At 37.2% G+C, this 21,181-nt stretch overlaps 1 protein-coding gene across 1 annotated transcript in view; it reads right to left on the bottom strand.

Moving 5' to 3' along the window:
* Nucleotides 1-226: 226 nt before the first annotated feature.
* PDK3 (pyruvate dehydrogenase kinase, isozyme 3) overlaps nucleotides 227-21,181 on the bottom strand; it is a 34,107-nt gene continuing 13,152 nt past the window's right edge. The window contains exons 3-10 of the mRNA XM_010286285.1: nucleotides 16,948-17,132; nucleotides 14,761-14,850; nucleotides 11,737-11,814; nucleotides 9,519-9,595; nucleotides 8,183-8,284; nucleotides 7,417-7,527; nucleotides 2,553-2,666; nucleotides 227-1,429 (exon numbers count right to left, since the gene is read on the bottom strand). Of these exons, the coding sequence (XP_010284587.1) occupies nucleotides 1,286-1,429; nucleotides 2,553-2,666; nucleotides 7,417-7,527; nucleotides 8,183-8,284; nucleotides 9,519-9,595; nucleotides 11,737-11,814; nucleotides 14,761-14,850; nucleotides 16,948-17,132 (901 nt within the window). The 3' untranslated portion in view covers nucleotides 227-1,285. The remainder of the gene's footprint in view (nucleotides 1,430-2,552; nucleotides 2,667-7,416; nucleotides 7,528-8,182; nucleotides 8,285-9,518; nucleotides 9,596-11,736; nucleotides 11,815-14,760; nucleotides 14,851-16,947; nucleotides 17,133-21,181) is intronic.

The following is a 21,181-nucleotide window of genomic DNA, read 5'->3' as shown; positions in this document are numbered from 1 at the left end:
TCTACTTTATTCCCACAGCTACACCAGAACTTCTAAACTTCCCAAATTTTTCTGAAAGGCCATAGTATCAGAAACAGTATTTGGCAAAGACCTAGTGAGGAACAGTTTCCTAATACTCAGCAGCAGCCCTTATAATAAATTTAAGGGGAAAACACTTAGCTTTTTTGTCTTTTTTTTTTTCCTTAACGCAGGTACCAGCCATGTTTTGTATCTCCCATTTCTACGGTATTTCCAGTTTCATGTATTTAGACCAAACACACTTTCCAAAAGCTGGTGTACAACATCTTTATATACACTACAAATTCAGATTACCAGACTGTAGTCAGACATTGAATATATAAATAACTTTGCAAACTATTTACAGGTTTTAAACTAATCAGGTTCCAAGCAACCAACACTCTTAAGGCAAATTTCATTTGTATGACTGGCTGTCTGGCCTTTCAGCATTTCTCTCCCCTCCCCAACCCCCCCAAAATGATAGAGAATAAACATGAAATTGAGTTACCCCCTGTCCCTATATTGACAGAATTTCATGTATGGAGAAATAATGTAACTCTTTATAATCTTTCCTCAAAACAAGGAAAAAAGTACAGAAATGCATTTCTGGGTGTGGGTGTCCAGAAAATCATTAAGGTGCATACCAAGAACTGGAAATCCCAATGTCTTATAACAACATAATTTTTGTATGCACTTGACAAATGGATCTGGGAATTTGGGGAAAGCATCAGTTTAAAGCTGCACAACCCTCTTCAGTACTACACATTTATAAGCTCATTAGATACACTAAAATCCGAAGAGCTTAAAGGGATTTTCTGTAAGTGGTGACACTGTGCAATATAAAAAAATGCAGCAAAGAGTGGATTTTGAAAGCATATGTTTAACTACATTAGAATTTTTCTCTTATACCATATTGCTGTGCAAGATACTATTCACCATTTAAAGGTATTCTGCACATCTTGCCAATCCTTGTATTAGAATAAAAATTGGCCATTTCGAATAGTATCTTTTTGTAACAACACTGTATTTTTAAGTGCAGTCCCTTCTGCCAATGCATGACTGAAGCAACCAAGCATATTCTGGTGAAGTAGACAGGATTCACATACCAAACGTGCTTAGTGCCTTCCTTTAAGTCCCAATCATCACTTTGTTCTTACTATTTTTCAATGCCCCGATTAGGTCTTTGTTTGGAAGTAATTAGCTATTGTGGTTTGAAGGATTTTGGAACAAAGCAGAGACTTTATACTGAATGCAGGGGTCATCTCGAACAGAGACAAAAGGTGGCAAATTATCGATTAGCTTTATATTTAGAAGCATCCCTTGGTTCACTGCTAGGATTGCTCCAGTCATCTGCTTCCGGTGTGGTCTTGTAGTGTCGCCATGCTGACTTATTAAAAACAGGAAGTCTTTCAAATGATTCACTTGAAAGGGCCTATGGAAGAACAAAAGCAACGGTAAGATATCATAAGAGATACCAAGAGCAAGATGATACTCTGGGGACTTCTACAGTTACAACTTCTCTATCGAACAAGAGTCTCAATTATCCAAGTGTTACATGCCACGACATTACTTTGAAAATACTTTGGCTGTGACTAATCATTCTAGTCATAGTCGAAGTACTAGTCATAGTAAAGGTTAAAAGAAAATAACAACACTTTAAAATATTGCCCTTCTTTCTGGGAAGTGGTGTCTACAAAGATAGCAAGAAAAAAAGCTTTGGTCAAAAACATTTTAGGAGATCTGCCACTGACACTGGGCAGACAGCTTCTTTCCTCAAACAGTTCACTTCAACAAACTCTGAGTCTCTCAGCACACTGGTCTGTGAGGACTGATCTAGTTCAGTCCATTAGCATGCCTCTTTCCTCTGAGAAAGACCATACCTTTTTCCTCCACACATACATGCAGAGGATTAAACCCGTCAGGAACTAAAGTTAGCACAGCTAGCACAACTCACTCGCCACATACAGCAAGGCAAAGTGACAATGCTAAGTCAACGACCTGCACATGAGCTATATGCTATATTCTTTTAAACTCCGCAATGAAATTCAAGCAGTGTCACCCTTAAGGCCCTGAGTAGCCTGCAATCACCCAAAAAATAACAACAGGACAATAGGCTGTATTGCACAAAAGTGAAGAACTGCATAGGGGAAAAAAAAAAAGGACTAGTCAGGAGTCAGTCAATAGTCTTCACAGTGTTATTTTGGTCAAAACTTTCAGAATAAAAAAGTATTAACCACAATTATCTCTCAGCTCACAGTTCTTTGACAATTCAGCACTTACGATGGATTAAGAAAATGCGAAGATCCAACATGGGACTGGGGGTGGGGTGGGGGGGGGAATGGATCAAAGCAAGCTAACTAGTATTAGTGCCAGGTTAACATTTATAACTTCTGCTTTTAAGATTCTGTGTAACTGATTTAAATAAAATATAACGAAGATAGCAACTACAGATTTGAAAACAAGTTGAAGAATGAAAAGAAAGTTCACTTAATTCAGCCTGCTATAAATTATCAAATTGCACTGCATTAATAGCTTATATAGGGTCAAATTCATACCTTCAAATAAATTACAGCATCTGAACCAACGCCTTCCATTGAGTAGAGTTTAAGGTCACCTTGAAAGTACCTAGCGTACAGACGAGAAATTGGCAAGCCGTAGCCAAACCCAGCCTATAAAAATCAAGAAAACAAAAAGGAAGAATATGGCGTAAAGTTAAAAAAAAAATGCAACAGATCATTTATAAAACAGAAGATACATAAAAATTAGATTTGCATCAAATTACTCTTCAAGCTTTCCTTCATTACACAGCCTGCACTACAAGTTGGTATTCAACCTTTTGAGCAATCTCCTTTTTTCCAAGGTGTAATTTTTTAGTTTAAGTACAGAGAATGGAAAAGTATCAGAGTCCTTTGTTAGGGGTACCTTGTCCATTTTGCATTTTGTCAAAGAGGCAGGTAGGTATAACATACAGTACATGCTGCCCCCAATCATCAAAGCAAACCAATATCCCCAAGCCTGGGATTATTATTCTCAAATGTTTCCACACTTAGGAGACTACACAAGAAAGCCAGAGACAACTCTGTTTACTTCATCTAGGTCACACTATTAAGTGATTGCTGATGCCATACTGCAATAGATCAGAAGGCTACTGCAAAAAGACTACATACAAAGCAATACAAAGCAAATAATCCTCACTGTTTACCCATCTAACAAAAGATCAGGATTCCATAGCACTGAATGAGCTACTGAGGACTGAGACCCTGTGCAGACCATGCAATTTTGAAAGCACAATAGACTTGACAGGTACAAATTTTAGATTTTCAATTTACAACACTAATATTCACAACAATATCTGCAACAAGGTCAACAGCTGGCACCTTTTCCAATCCACTCTTGTCAGAAAGTTATAAAAAAACCCAAGCCTCCCTCACTGCAGCCAGGGAATATGATTTGGTCTCTTTCAGATGACTGGGTATGTGCTGAGAATCTCAGTAGTTGATTATTCACCTGACCCCGCCCCCTGAATTTTTCAGGGATGTTCAGAGCAATAAAGGAAGGATTCCAGACATAGAAGCATTTGAAAATGATGATATATAAGGCAATGGTTTTTTTTTTTTTCCATAAGGGTGGATTACAGGAAGAATTAGACACCTAAAGTTTTCAGAAAACCAACAAACTCATTCCCCTGTAATATTTATACGAAGGCAACCTGACAGCTACTGAGAATCATGCCCTGAATCTTAAAACCAAAGCCCCGAAATGATACAAAAAAAAGGGAAGGCTAAGAAGCAAGACTTGCAAGTGTAATACACAGCTAATATGTGGTATGACTTTTTGAGAAATCCCTTGAGTGAGGGGTGAACATTAAAGAACTTTGTACTACGGTATCCATCACAAATTCTCTTGCTGTCATCTACTATCTTTCAACCTCTGCCTTGTTTTTACAGAAGTCTAAATTTAGTGATCTTAAATCAATTAGAGTTGCTCACACTGATGACTGTAACAGTTCTTCAGAGCAAAATGAGAAACCAAAATGCCAAAGATGCCCTTTTCTACTCACATTGCTGGTCATAGTTATTACCGTCCATTTACACAGTTAAAACTGTTGCTTAGCTGCACTTTTTCAAACAACAGTATGCTTTAAAAATGTAATTCTCAAAGACTCTCATTAGACACTTTCAAACATCTGGTCTTGAAACTAGATCCATTTCTTAATCTCTAAAAACTGGAAGTTATTTGAAAGAACTAAAAAAAAAAATTCCCAAAGCTGACTTGCATCTCTTCTAGAGACCAGACAATAAATACATTCCAGAAATTAAAAAGCACAGCAACTGAAAAGCAAATTGTAGATAGCAGATATGCCCAGGAAGAGCTCAAGTTAAAGGGCAGTATCAAGCAATCCTGAAAACATATTGTACTTCCCTCTCTCCAGAACTATGCTTCCAGAAAACCCATGCCCAACTGCTATTTGCCTCCGGCTCCTTCCAGGAAAATCTTTTTATGCTCTGTGCTAGCCCACATAATTATTTTGTACTTCCCTCCTTCAAAAATTTCCTGTCTCTTCTCTAGCTGTTTTCAGGGTATTTTCCAAAAAGAGCCAACTTATAAGAATTATGAAGATAACAAGGTACTCATCTGGGATCTGTTAAGGCAAGACCTTGCAAAAGGTCTGTTCTGCAAGAGACAATTAACAAGAAGTGATTACTACATAGCTCTGTGCTTGACCTCGAGGACAGAATATAGTCAATGACGGCACATCTGCCTTGAGAAGAGAAAGCTTTTCAGAGTGAATTTCTCATTAAATATTACAACATGCTTTATACAAATAGGACATTAAATTTGTGTTACTAGTGTCTACAGGTTTAATTAAGCCTCATTTAAGCCATGTTTCTCCCACTATAAACAAATGCTGTCAGAGGGAGAATCATTAAATTCTCTAAGAAAACCTAATTATCATTAAACATTACCACATGTTTCTATTTTTTCCAATATGTGTATAGCAGTACAGATGAGCGCAAGACCTGCTAGAATCCAAATGCTGCCATGGTAACAAGGTTTCTCATCAGTTTTTAAAGAACACTTGCAATGACACTGAGAAAGAATTTTCACCAATCAACAAAAAGATCACTCTCTTCCACTCCTCAAGTCCATGAATGTTTCATAAACTAGACAGCGGATCATATAACAAGGGGAGGGAGAGTTAGATAGAAAAATATGTCTATTTACACTGCACTGCAATTTATTTTATGAAAATTACCTAAGAATAACACCAGCACAGACCTATCTACCTTCTGAAGCACTGTAATTTTTAAGTGGATTGGTCTTTGGCACTAAGCAATAAAGAAACTCTCCTTCTGCATGGACTTCTTAGAAGATTTATGCAGAACCTTTCTGCTGAAGAACTTTTATTTCTAGACTGACATACAAAGTATAGCATAATTGTTTTTATAACTGTATCTGGGCCATAATACATAATGTGTCAAGCTTCACTGCTAAAGTCCTTTTTCCTTTTAGTGGAAAGTTATGCCACAGACTCTCAGTTCTTGACTTTCTTCTTTCTGCACACACATATAAACAACAGAGCTTAACACTTCTTCTTAACATTCAGTCATGTACGGGCATCAGTCAGACTCACAGGGCAAAAGCTGCCAGGTTCATGAGAAAGGGGTACTTTGCAGGTCTGACTATAGTGACATATAGACTGAAGAGTAAAACAAATCCTGAAAACGGGGTACACTAGAAGAAAACTAAGTATAAATACCACAGAATCAAAGTAAGCAGTCTTGAAGATGAAGAAATAAACATGGGTATGCACTGCTAAGGCGGGGGGGGGGCGGTGCAGGTGAAGAATAGTGTCAATCCTAAACCGAACACATTTTACAATCAGAGAGCCACAAAGGAATACAACTGGTAATCAAGGTATAGGTTTATAGTGAGAACAGGTTTCAGGAAACTTTTGTAGGCTGATATAGTAAATTACTGATCAAAAGTGAGACAGAACAAAGGCAGATTATGAATCAAGAAAGATTCTACCATTCTTGACAAAGAAAAAAGTTTATATTTGAATTAAGGCCTGTTCCCTATCACTCATCCCATTCAAGAATTTTTTCTATGAAAAAGCCACATCATTGTTTGAAACATATTACTAAGATGTGTTGTAATGTTAGGAGCCATGAAGGATTAATATCAAGCCCATGCAGATACAGAACTGGGTTTCACACCTATGGCGGTGGCAACCACCACTGGTGAAAACAACGCGGTACACTTACATGCCACAATGCTATGAACTGTGGACTAAGACAGTACCATACAGTCTTTCTGCTAAAAATCTAAAAGGAAATTTGTTACCTCTGAACCACTCTGAATTGGTTCCACCTGCAGTTCATTGTTAATTACTTTACATCAAAAACAGTCACACACTCTCTGCACCAAATTTTATTAGCTGCCTAAAGGCACTTCAAGTACAGAAGTATTAGCAGAAAAAAAGAAAAAAATAATCACTTAAGAACATGCTAGATGAGTGTTCCTAAATAGGGAAAATAAATTTCTCAAAGAATCAACTTTTTCTCCACATGCTTGAAGATAAAGGATTGCATCAGAAGCTGTAGAGAACAAAGATGAGAAGCAGCAAGAACACAGTATCAGCATTAATCCACTTATTGAAAGCCAGTCAAATGGAACAGAGCTGTATCATTTTAATCACAATGACCCAATATGTAATTTATTAACAATTTTAAAAATCATGCTTGCTAAAAGAATCTACACATCCAATGCTGAAATAATTCCCTGCTTAGAAGAAACTATGGGGAAATATTGTATCAGGGTCAGATTTCAAACAAACATCTCAGAAGGGTCACATGAGATACCTCCAACTGAACAGGAACGTATCAAAAGTGTTCATATCACATGGAGGTTTGGGAATTTTTTTTTAAATGTGTTTTTACAGTCCATAATTTATATAAAAATAATTTTCAAATTTCAGTATAAGCTTGTGCATTACCAGGAGGTGTTTCTCAAGTGCTATAATTCCAACAATCTGGCTCACCTTTTCAATATATTTATTATACGAAGGTTAGATAAACAGTAATTTACACACTACGGAGGAGCTCATTAGGTTATCAACCTTCTCAGCAATTCAGCAGTAAAAAACCTGTCTGTTAACCTGTGAAAATATTGTGCTTACGCAGACATGCTTGTTTCCAAGAATATAACGTCAAGACAAAGAAAAGCAATTTTCTATTCCAAAGACTAAGTGACAATAACAGAACCCATTTTCTCCTGGTATGTTTTACCTGCCTAGAATTGCTGACTATAAACAATTTCTTCAATGGAAAACCTGATCCAGTTGATTGCAGTGAAGGGAAACGTACAAATAGTGTAGTGCAAAGGGACATTTAAATTCATATTGCAATTGCTTACCAAAGGCACAGCTCTTGAGGGCTCCAAACTAGGCCTGGGTGCTGTTGAGTACATGTAGTTAAACAATCTGTCTATTTTTCTTAAAGGTACACCTCCACCTTGATCACTTATCTAAGGAATGAAAAGTTAGAGTTTTAAACACTATGTTCTGGGGGAAAAAAAAAAAAAAAAAAACAAACCACACCACACAAACAAAAAACCCACGCAAACCAAGCAGCATTATCTAAATGACTTGAGAAATATTGAAAGTTGCAGCTAGGGAGTTTGACTTCGCCTGGTTTGGAGAAAAGGTGGCTGAGGAGCGACCCTGTCGCTCTCTACAGCGTCCTGAGGAGGGCAAGTGGAGAGGGAGATGCCAATCTCTTCTCCCTGGTATCCAGTGACAGGAAGCATGGGAACAGTTCAAAGCTGCATCAGTCAGGGGAGGTGGAGGCTGGAATGAGGAAGCATTTCTGTACTGAGAGGGTGCTCAAACACTGGAACAGGCTTCCTAGAGAGGTGGTTGATGCCCCAACCCTGTCAGTGTTTGAGAGGCATTTGGACAATGCCCTTAAGAACACGCTTCAACTTTTTGTCAGCGCTGACATGGTCAGGCAGCTGGACTTGAGTATTCTTGTAGGTCCCTTCCTACTGAAAATATTCTATTGAAGCAATGTGAAGTAAGTGTCAGAAGTGCTACAGTAATTAATTTGCCTTTTCAAATTAGAAGTCATACTATTCTAAACCTAGCAGGCTTGTAAGTTGCGTATCATTTTTAGGCATTTACCTTAATAGACAGATCTTCTTTCCCCAAAGTGACTAAGGTTTTGATCGATGGATAGCCTTCTTTCTTACCTTCATGCAATTCCACTGTAGCTCTCATTGAATTCTGAAGATAAAACAAAAAACAGTGTATTTGATTCTAACTTTACCATGTATGTTTTTTGTGACAAATTAGAGCTTGCGTTTAACTTGTGATACTAAAATAGATACTAGATACTTTGTCCTACATTTGTATACGAGACAGAAAAGGCCATACTTAAATTCAAGAAGTACTTTCAAGTCAATGAATTGTCCAATTAAACTTTTACATCAGAACTCCGTTATACATTTATCTATTTCATACAGAGTCAGAGAACATAAAGCAAGAATTATTTTTTTTTTTCTGTGTGAAATCAAGTAATTATATATAAAGGATGGCAACATCCTTCACCTCCACCTTGCAGAACACCAATAGTGATGTTCATCACAGAGAACAAGTTTTTATTTTCTCAGCCTGGGTCACATAATTGTTCAGTAATTATCTATAAATCTGACTTTATCATATCTATTAACAGAGCTTCCACTGCCAGTTCATCAGATTACCGTTACTTACAACTACAACTTACTGTTTCATACTGTTTCATGACTCATACCAAAACATACCTACAAGTGGTGTACAAATTCTCACCTGTTCTGCCCTAGAACTAAATGTTACAAATGGCAAAATAGGGGAAGATTTCAATGACCATACTTGACAAGTGACAGAAATCAAACCCAAAATACCATTATTTATGAAAAGTTTCTCTCCGACCAAATGCATTTTCTCCTGAATTTCTAGTGTTCAACTGCACCACCTAGAGACCACCTATCTTATTCAAAAGCATACAGTAGCCTTCACATGTTTCATTTTCAGTGTTGTTCCAATTATTCAGAAAACACAAATAAAACCAAAATAAAACATGTAATTTACACTATTCAAACACATACGGGCTGTTTTCACAACAAAAGACACTGATCCTAACCAGTCCTCAAATATGCAATTAAGAAGCAAGCTTAAGAAAGTTGCAAGATAATGAATATGTCATCATTCAAAAATACACTATGATGAGTGTTTTAAGTTAATCAGCTGCAAAAGCATAAAAGGAGAAGTGGGAAAACCCAGAAATATTTTTAAGTACACAAGGGCATAAGAGCGAGCTGTAAGCCTAGCTTTTAAACAAGTGAAGAGGGCTTGAAACTGTTAATAAGCTTAAGAAAGGAAAACTGAAATAACATCTTAGGGCTGTAACTGAAAAGGATCTCAATTTCAACAGTAATGTAAGTTCACAAACCCCTTCCAAACATTAACAAGTGCAACCTACCTTGAATAATTCAAATAACATATGAAACAAATGAGAAGGTACATAGACTACTTGAATAGGCTTGTTTGGAGCTTTAGCTAAAAAAAAAAGGACAACAAATGATTTTTCTTTCAGAATTTTGTAGCATTTCTATTTACAGGAATAACATGAAACAGTATGCAAAGACAAGTAGGTAAGCGTGTTCTAATTTTCCAACTGCAAGATTAGCTCCATGGGGTAAAAACATAAATTTCATTTACTGCTATCACCTGAAATAACACATTCTAATCATTACTTTCAAAAGATATCTATGTCAGTAGACTGTTTAGATACGAAACTTCACTAAGCAGTGGTTGGTTTAGTACTAACAATGTATGTTAACTAAGAGAACTTTCCCACTTAAGTGGGAAACTTTCTTAACACACACAATATTTATGTTTAATATTTGCTGCACAAAAAGATTCTTAAACTAAAAAAAACTGTTAAACTATTTTAAAAATTGCATATTTCCCTTAATTAAAACAAAGTGTAGTCATAGAAATTTGCAAAATACATTACAAACAATATCAGATTTTTCTTATTCCAAATCATAACTGAATTGTTTGTCAACTGTTGTCCTGTTAGTAGTGTTTCAGCAGAGGCATATGGCTTGGCACAGCTCTGAATGCTAGGGTGCTAACTGATTTGGCAGGAAATAATACAGCTGCATTTAATACATTCCAGGACAGTTTTGGTGCTGAAGATGAAGTCATCCCTGAACATTCAAAATTCTACTGGCATTAAATTACACAGTCACAGCTTGTCAGACTCAGCAGCAGTTCAGATTCAGAAAAGCGTCTAAATGCCTGCTTCATAAATTGCAGGAAGGTAAACACATGCACACAGAACATGACTGGAGTCAACTTCACCCTTTTTGGCACTGAGGGCTGATAATAATACCAGTTATTACTTTAAGAGACACAGTGGTGAAATCTCCTAGGAAAAGACGACCAAAACAATGTTCTGCATAATTAGTTGCAAGGCAACTTGCTGTTTTATTATGTTAATTCTGTCAGAGCCCATACTCCAACTCTTATGCATTACCAAAACCAAGGCATACCGATCTGTACTTGTTTGAGGCATAGAGTACATGTAGAAAACATGTTACTGTTGGTCTTGTGAGGTAATATGCAAAGTCTCTTTCCTCATGTTGATAAGCTATTTAAAGGAAACAAACAATTCCTTCCTTGCTTCTTTTTTCATGAGATCCAGTTATTTGTCTTCTCTATTGTTGGAATTTTTTACTTAGGCCATCGAATTAATTTTGCACTGATTCCTCTGCTACAGCAGTCAGTACTTTTAGCTCTAAAATCATTCAGTTTTGGAGAGGGGAAGGTTGGGTCCTTTGATTTTGGGAGAGGGGGCTGGTAATAACGTATCAGTGTTCACAATATCACTTTGTGTAGAGAAGGACTTCTACAATATTAAACAGTACTTTGAGCAACATATGTTCCCATATATCACACTCTGCATTTTGAATATTACCTATTTCTGAGACTTTTGCAATTCTTCTGGTGGAGTTTGGAAACATCTTAGTCTTGTGTTTGGATAGCTGTCCAAAATTTGCGAGATGATCACTCAAAACAACTTATTTTTTTAATTGGGGGGAAAAAAAAAATCTACCTTTTTTAATAGAAAAGGTGAACAAAAGTCAGTCAATATACTGACAAGGATGGTCTCATCAGTTTCGTAGCACCTAATTTTCATCTTTGCAATCAACTTGAAATAGATTTCCATGTGACAAGTTTATGATAGGACTTAAAGCATAGACAATGTAAAAAAAGTTTCTAGTTTTGCCATCTTACACAGAAGAGCTCTCCACTGGTGCAGGGACTGACAGTGGAATTTACAAGCATTCTTCAAAAAGAAAGAAATTCAGCTCTATTAAAAGATTAGTTAGAAGGCAGGCATGTTTCCTTCCCAGTTATAAGGACTCTTGACCACTTTATTTCCCTTAGAGTGATAGCAAATTCAGTAGATAGCACTCTGCATTCAGCATTAAGAAGTAAAAGAAAAAACCATGTCATGATGATAAACTGTAATTCCGGTGCCCATGTAGACACAGTAGAAGAAAAGTAACTCTGCATACACGACTGCAGAGTTTGAATTGTAACTTACAATTAATTAACAGAACTAGAAACCACAGATATCAGATACGATATTTTCTTACATACATCACTTAAATTAATTTCGCAATTACCATTGAATTCTTCAACTTCCAGATCAGGTGCCACGAGATAGTACTGTTCACATAACATCTTAGCTGTTTCATAAGCATCTACAAAGCAACAGAACAATACACAAACTCAAAGATGTTTTAACTACATTGCTTCAGCTACCTTAACAGAAGTGGCTTCTTCAGAATAAGTGTGGGCTCAGAGCAAGCACAGAAACAAATGGGCAGCTCTGCAGACAGACAGGAATTTGCTAAGATAGCATAACAATTGCATTTGACCTCACTCTACATATATCTTCTTCCTCCTGTCCAAAGTGACACTACAAAACAAAACAGTCACTGTCATAACTCAGAGCTATGTGACAAACACAAAGAACGTAAAATCACCAGTCCCCAGAAAGGGCAGGTTACCTATAATTGTTCTCCTTCAAGATGTCTATGGAAATAATCTATAATGTGCCCTATTATCTGAAAAAAAAATTTTATCAGTTCTTCTGACATCTGCAAGGCTGGACATATCACACAAGGCTGACACAAATGCTGCTCCATGTAAAATGGCGCTGATCAACACTGGAAAGATTCTTGATCAAGTCCTGTTAATGTCTCACAAAATCAGCTATCCAGTAGGAATCTTTTGTGTCAAGATGGTCAGCTCCAAGGACTTTCAAAACACAGTAAAACGTGCCCTAGTGAAAAGATCAAAACCCCATTTAATACCCAAGCTGTACAGAGAACCTCAGCCCAGGATATGCATAATTTAGGGAAAAAAGGTGCAAGAATACCTACACTTACACCATAGTCTAAGATCATCTCAGAACTTCTGATGGCCTTGGGAGTAATCCTGTGCTTTAGAAAAAAGGGGCATAAGAAGCACAGCCACAATCTTGACCCAGTCATCAAAAGCTGAAGATAGCAATGTAGCTAGTATGACCATAAGGCCATCTACATGGAGAAAGGTATACATGAGCACACTTCAAAGAAATCACACATCATAGAAATGAAAATTAGATATGGATCCAGGGGACAGAAGCTGGGTTCTTATTGTGGAAAAAAACTTCAAGGCCTCTGAAAAGCAAATCACTACGTGGGAATAAACCAAAAGCTCTCAATACACAGATGTGGTACAGGCAAAGCCACTATGCAAACCTTGAGAGAACAAAGAGGCTCTGAATACATCCATTTACCCCTGCCAAGTTTAATGTAGAACTCTCATCCATTTTCAATAAGTAGCCACCCTAACACCCCTGACATGAACAGGAAGTCACTATCACTTCATCGTCCAGTAAAATATCCAGCTCCAAGCAAAACAGTGTCAAACAGAGCCTGAGTGGAGCCTTACATTTTACCACCTTCTAAAAGCCAACTCTTTGGCAGAGTCCTAAGACTGTAAAAGAGACTGCAAAGTTCAAAGCATTCGTCACATCATAGCTAGAGGTAAGTAGCAAGAGTGAAGGATCTATCCGTATATCTAAAATCCCAGCTCCAGGAATAAGCCTGGATTTGCTGTCAGCTCAAAAATCTTATTGTAGGATAGTCAGTGAGATAGAGACCCACCTCAGGCAGTTACAGACAATACTTGGTGGAGCTGCTTGAAGGAAGAAGTGACTGTTTAAATAATTTCTTCAATGTTTGAAGGGCACACAGAGCTTGTAGCTGCCACATACAGTGCCAAAATCGACATCTCAACTCTGACAAATTGCTCAGAATGTCATCTGTGAACCAGGACATTTTGGAGCTAGCACAGTATACAGAACGTAAATTAACCCCTGCACCAATTCTACAAGGAAATGGCCTCAATCACCTTGACTCTAAACAGGCTCTGTCTTTAAGGATACTTCATTTCTTTGAAAGACAACACTGGATACTGTTTATGATGCCCTCATTTTGTTAGCGATTATTTCTTCAGATGTGGAAGACCTATTTTAGCTGCTAGCTTGAAAACTGGACTGAGCACCTTCCGACACTATGACACTTCCAACTCCTCTGTCCAAGGCAGCAACTATGAATTTGATGATCAAAATAGATGCAAACATTGCTACTAGAAGGAGTATCTAAACAAACAACACAGCTGTAACATATTCAATGCTGAGGTCAAAGTGGAGAAAGATCAAAAGAAAAGAAAGATGCTGAAAAAAGTCTGCCCTAGAGACAAAGAGAGCTACAATCCAAGAAGCCTTCATAACAAGCAAGCTATCACGCAGGTCAAAGTCTGACATAAGAAAAGTTCCCCCTCTTACTTCACCAAAGGCTGAGAGAAAGTGAAGGGGAGAAACACATTCTTCCCCTCTTGCAGCTACACAAACAGCAGTGAAGGATAGAGGGTGCAATTCACTCCTACAGCAAGACCTGTATTTGTAAACACATACACCCAGAGTGCGAGTTCTTGAAGCAGACAGCATTGCCTCATGCCTACTTACTAACATACTGAAAGCATATGAACATTCACAACATTAAGGAAACAGGATTTCTAACATGACCATGCCAGCTCATTCAGCTACAGCCACCACATACACATCTTCTGTGTAAGAGAGAACAGGCTGAGATATGATCAGATACACATAGTAATGGGGAGTTTCACTGGAATATCTGTACACCTGTGGACATTTAATGAAAGGCCTAACTAAACAAATTGGAAAATTTCACGTGTTCTAAATTTTCTTTAGTACCAGCATCAGATAAAAAGCAGTACATCAGAACCTGCTTCTAAGCATTTTAGGAAAGAAAACATCTAAAATTTAACAAAACACTTAGACACTTGATCTGATATTTAAAAGGACAGATTAAAGTTATTAAAAAAAATACGTTTTCTTAGTTCTCTTAACATACCAAAGGTTTCTTCATTCTCAATAACAAGGGTATTAAAAAGTCTCAATAAGCCCATGGCTTTACTGTGAACAACTGAAGAACTTCCATTTTTCTTTTTTTTTATTTTATTGAATGTAAATCACTTTCAGTCTTTTGTATCTCAACAACTATTTATGCATATTCTAAGTTGTGGTTTTGTTTGTTTGTTTTTTTAAATCAACAAAAATATTAACTTCATCTTACCTTTAACCACCTCTGCCACGTTACAATTAGGATCAATACTTCCAATATGTTTGGGATGTGCAGGATTAATATCTCCACCAAAGAGAAGTGCTAAAAGGAAAAAGAAATAGCAGTAAATTGTCTTTTACACTTGAGGCAGCCCAGAAATTTTCAATCTGGTGGTATCTGAAACTTACTGGATAGCACATCATTTTGTAAAAAGATACTTTCACAAATTGCCAAAATCCTTGTTTAGGAAGGCTACTCACCTCCCTCCTCCTGTTTTTTTTTTTTTTTCCTTTTCAATTTTTAATAGTTAGTTTAATAGACTAGTTAATACAGAAATAGAGGTGTGGGAGGATTAAAGTGAAAACCTACATTTCAAAGTGGACTATCAACAATCAAATAGAACTAAAATGTAGAATGCTTCAATTGTACCATGATATCAGAACAGCAGCACAACAATGAAAATGTTACAGCGAAAAGGGCTGAGGAACTGTAAGACAGCATTAAAAGCCTTTTACACTCACCTAAGCTGCAATTTCACAGCTGGCACAGAGCTCTCTCACTCAACTTTCTCCCTGACTCTCAGCAGTATGCTCCCCACTCCCTCCTTTGCACAAGGGTCTGGCACTCACCAGATCCTTCACTGAGAGTTTAGCTCTCAAAGAAGTAGAAAGGTTTTACACTTTTTTGCAGAAGTGATTTTCTGCTATTTTAGCAAGTCAGTCAGCTCTGATATGAAACAGATGCAGTATGAAGTAAGCAAAAGACTGAAAGCTTTTCCTATTCCGGTCATGGTGAGCTAATACACTGGCATACTGCACCTTGCAAAATTGCACTGTAAGAACAGTCTGTCAATAATGTACAGAAGAAATGCAAGTTACATAAAAACCTCTTTCTGCATTCTGCTTTCCAATTGTCTTTTTCATCAGTGCTTCAAGATTAATATTTGCCATCACAGATGGGTCACCAACATTGCTTAGCATAGCGAAACTGTACAAGGGTAATAAACCTTTAAGCATCTACAAGTGGTTTTGTTTTTAAGTTTCAACCAGTTAAATAGGAGTGTCCATAGGAAAAGACATTTCCATTCAATTAAATAAGTTTGATATTTTAGAATTAGTGCAAATTATGCTAACACTTGGCCTAATAATTCTATTTTTACTTATTGCTAGAACTCTTCTACAAGAGCCTTTTAACTTAACTTGGTTTTATGCCTGTCATTGGTCTGCCCAGGTACAAGTAAAGAACAAGCTGTGCACTTATTTTGTGTGCTTTGCCACATGGAAGTCATTTGTACACACCCAGCAAGGCACATGCTAGTCACATAAAAGGTTACTGGACACGCACCTTGTAGTAAAATACCTAACACTACAGGTAACATGGATGCTAGAGTACTGTTGTGTACTACAATTTCTAAGAGCTCATGAAAGCAGAATACTGGGCAGAGAATGAAGCTCTAGAGCTAAAAGGTACAAGACATACTAAAAGAGATCACAAGATTGTCCTTAACTTTATACAGATCACTTTCTGCATGGTTGCACATACTGGTTAATACTGTGCAAGTAACTCCTTTTACTCTGTAATACGAATATAAAAGTAAGTTTATTAGTAACAAAAAATGAAACAGAACCTAATGACAAAGGATAACTAACTATTGCATTTATTCATAAATAGTAAATAGGAAATAGGCAGAAAAGTGATGTAATTTGAACACTAAGTTACAAATACTCAACCTCTTCAGAAGGCAAGAAAGTCTAGATAACTTGCTGAAAAAACAATAAAAATCCATATTGTGCATAACCTATTCAAAATTTATGGCATCCTTGCATTTCAGTATGAAAGAAATGTCAGCTCTACAAACTAAGTTGAGAGATTTGTAAGCAGAAAGATACAGCTACTCTATTGCTGTCTAAAAATACTTCATGTATCACTTACGCGAGCTGTCTCTGCCAACAAGATTAAAAGTGACAGCCACACTGACAAAAACCTGAAAATTCTAGAAGAAAGCTTACTGGTGTTTTGGATTGATTTCTGGTAACTGCGAAGTACCAAATTAACCAGTTGCCAGTATATCTTTTACTATAATTAGCACAGAATATTAAGAATTAGTAATAAGTATGAAAAAAACAAAACAAAGCTACAGCTTCAGGTTTACAAGCAGTAACTAATGAGTTCTCAAAGATGAAAAAAGCAATTACTTACTGTGTTGGTTAATAAGCATACGGAAAGAGATGCGGTTGGTGTAGAATCTATCTAGAAAATACTGGATGTTACTGCTAACAAATGGATCAAAGCCATATTTTTCCTTGTATTCAATCACCCCTTGGGCCATGGTTGGAACCACATCATTGTGTCTGTTCCTGACTTTAATTAAAACATCTAAAAAGCTAGAGGAAACAAAAGTAGAAACAGATTGTTACAAGTATAATTAAACTGAACCTCTCACCTCTGTTTTCAGCTCCCCACAGCATAACCATTTTATCTGTTAACTATCCCTCCCAGTCAAAAAAAAAAAAAAATTATCAGAGGGAGAAGAGTAAAAATACAGCGGTAGCTAAACAAATCCATTTAAAGAGAAATATTTGGTCAACCTCTCACTCATGAGATCTGTGAAATATTTAGGGCATCAAATTAAGTTAGCCCTCCCCAAAACACTCCGTTAAATTAAATCTCTCTTCACCATTAATGGAGAACAAAAGATTTTCTTTTATTGCAGTCATATGCACCATGGTAACTATCATTCTCTGCAGCTAAAACAACCTCACTGCCCTTCACAATTTTCCAAGAAGTTTTACACTTCATACTTCCCAACACCTCAACCCCTGCAGTCTAACTTCTGAACGCACTTTCTTTACCTGGCATCTATTCTGCTAAGTTTGAATATCAGGATAGGCAACTATTATCAGTGTGAGCTCTGTTCAGTTTCCTTTTACACCGCTGGATGGCAGAGCGCATACAACGGTGCTCTGATGGACTCTCCTCTCTGGGAGCTTGGCAAGTTTTAGGATATCACTTCCACTGCTTTTAACAAGCCCCTGTTAACAAGCACACATACACTTTGAAATAGCTTGGAGGATTTTTGTTTCTCCTGCCAAGGCAGCTCAATACCTATGATCTTCAAAGTGCTCATTCTTTTTTTCCCCCCACATGCATATTTGAAATAGTAATTATTAATAGTTTTCTAAAGCCTGGATATAGAAAAACAGCACTACTCAACTCTGCTACATTCTCTAACATTAAATGAATATTAACACCACAAGGATTATGTGACGTTGTTTTAAAAAAAAAAAGCACACACAAATGCATCTTTCAAAAGAAAGTACAGCTGGGAGGCTTGTTCAGCTATGCCTGTATCTGCAATTCTACAGAGTGGGTTTGGTGTTTTGTTTTGTTTTGTTTTGTTTTGTTTTTTTTTTACACAAAAAACATCAACAACAGAACATTCTCAGTAGATTTATAATGAACACTGAAAAGAAATGTATTAATTATTTTTATCAAAAGTAGAATATAAACCAGCTAAGGAAGGAATCATAGAACAGTTTGGCTTTGAAAGGACCTTTAAAGGTCATCTAGTCTCATCCCCCTGCAATGAGCAGGGGAAAGAACATGAAGACCACCAAAAGTAAAAGTTAGTCACCACATTTAAAGCAGATGCTTCCTTCCTTTTCATAACCACTTAGCTGAGACAACATACCATTCTCAACAAGTGATACACTTTAAAATTATGCCTCCCACTCTACACTGCCAGCTCTACAGGAATGTAGGATTTATTTTTAATAGTTTTTTCACCATCCTCAGTCTACCCATCAGTTTTTGCCTGTGTGTTAACAAACAGTTCAGTAGCCTTTCAACACTATTTTGTTGCATAGAAAAGGGGAAGTTTTAACTGCCTAATTCCCCAGTCTAAACACTACGACAGTAGAGAATGACTGTTCTCTTACTTACCAATCTTGCTGACTGGACAGCTTAAAAATATTTTAATGCTTAAAAGGTTTGTAGACTCTTTTCATATTTATCAAGTCTTGACTGTGTGTGATCTATAACCACCGAGATCTGATGCTAGTTTTCAAGACAAGACTAGTGCCTAGCTATACTCACACTGCTGCTCTGTTTCAGAGCAACAAGACACTAGCCAAAAACAGAGCCGAGAAGCAACACTTACAATCACATCTGAAAGACAACTGACAGCACTCCCTACTAACTGCTCTTTGCTGACAGCTTTGCTATTTGTTTTTAAATACCTCCACTATCCACAATATATACAACAGGATGCCTACATGCTCCATGAGGGCACTGTCACTGAGTTCACTGTCATCCCACTACCAAAGCACTTAAACGCACAGAGCATGCTGAAGGGCAAACAAAGGGCTAGGAGGCTTATCTGCTACGGACCAGCAAACCATAGTGAAGCTTAATGTGCAAATACACACAATAAAGGAATTCTTCATTATTGCAGTGATATGGCAAACCTCCTCTTCCATCTGCAAAGATAACTGAGCTCACTCAAGTGTTTCCATCAAGCCAATACTTTTAAAAGGACCAAACATGAAGTATATAGGTATGTTTCAAAACAGCAGAGCAGAAATCAAAACACTTTTCCTTAATCTTACTACCCCCCAACCCCACACACCCCTGGAAAGATACAAAGCTTTTACTGAACTCAAACAGCGAGAGACCATATCAAGGAATTTTTAAAATGCTCATGGCATTAGCTGGGGGGTGGGAATACTCCAGAATAGCTCTGAAAATTTCATTTGGCAATGACTGTTTTCTCAGAATTCAGTGTATTGTATTTTCAAAACGACAATGAATAAATAATGCAGTTGGTTTGACAGATAAGAAATTATTAATATGAAGCTATTTTAGTCAAGTGAGCTTCAACGGCTTCTGTATTAACAGAAGAATACTTAAAGCGTTACCATTGTTGTTAAACAAATTAAGCCTATAGACTTCTGCAAAGACAGTTAATGAATGTCACAACACAAGTTATTATTTAACTCCCTAATGACTGTATATATTATTCTGTTTTGATCTATTATCACAGTGCAAGAAAAGAAGTTATAATTAAGTCATTATAAAGACAAAGGGAATTTTTGCTATCTCTATTTTATGGAAAGTATTAGCTGAAAGATTAAGGACAAGAAAGTTATAAGTAGACTGAAAAAAAACCCCCTCCTGTTAAATGGAACAGACATGCAATGGGGTTTTTTTTTTTTGACTGGCCGCTCTTTAAGGAAGTGCTAGCTGGCAGCTGAGAATCACCAGAAAGACAGGTACAAGTTCACACTCTGAAAGATTTCTCTACTAGAAAGTATAGCTACTTTGCAGTGCAAAAGTCACTGAACTAGCACTTCAGATTATTTGAAAGTAACAAAATGGCACCTTCTTAATCAAACCTAGTCCAGTATTTACTTATTTCAAATTGCTAACAGAATCACTGTTTTCACCTTAGTGCTGCAGAAACGAAAGCTACTTCTTGTTTACTAAGTTTCTTGTGTGTCTGTTATCTCCAGATATGCTGGCAGCTTACTGCTGCAGTTGTTCTCAGTTCCAGGACACACACCCCTGCCCTCCCATGAAAGGGACACAGGACAAAAAAATCAGCGAAGAAACTCATGGGTACAGGGGGTGGAGTAAATGTTCTTTGAAAGTACATGTGAACAGCACATTTTACAAACCCTTCAGTTTTTGAAAAATGACTTCTGCCTCTACGTTTATCTGGATGCATACCGACACCATGGGAAATTTCCAACACTTCTGCCAGCTTACACCCTCTACCAAGTGAGGACACCTTATCTTAACGCTCCTGCAATCACACCGTTTGACAAAACCGTGGAAAGACTTCCACCTGACCGCTCTGCAGCTTGAGGAAAGATATTCGTGTTACCGAAAATGCAAAAGTAACCTGACCTTTTGGCATATGCCCATACTACTCACAGCAAAAGTGATCTGGCAATGTTGTAGTAATTCTTTATAAGGTCTGCTAACCAACAGAACGCAATAAAGAAACTGAAGCACCTGTGAATCTCTTCATCACAGAAATGCTGAGACAAAAAAAAAATCCCATTAGAGGATTTTGTCCAACATTCATAAAAAGTTAACACTCACGAACATACATCTGTCCTCAAATTCCTGCACTAAAAGCAGAGATAAGCTGGGCCACTCTAAAAAGCATCAGCATTAGTTTAGTCTCCACACTTCCTCCTAACCATTCATCCTCTTTGTTGCGTTGGCACTGCTCTCTGTCTATGTAGGCCACATGGTTTAACAGCTTAGGAACCTTAGGGACCACAGGGCTGAAAGTGGGCTAATTTTTCCACAAGATCGATTTCCCAATTCACTTCACTGCATGGCTTCATAGACAGCTGTGCCAGTACATGGGTAACATCTAGAATCCTCTAACACTGGTACATAAAATGGTTTCCTCAGAAAGAGA

This window comes from Phaethon lepturus, unplaced genomic scaffold, assembly GCF_000687285.1.
Source record: "Phaethon lepturus isolate BGI_N335 unplaced genomic scaffold, ASM68728v1 scaffold3644, whole genome shotgun sequence".
NCBI lineage: Eukaryota > Metazoa > Chordata > Aves > Phaethontiformes > Phaethontidae > Phaethon > Phaethon lepturus.
This window is presented reverse-complemented; position numbering and strand designations above follow the sequence as displayed.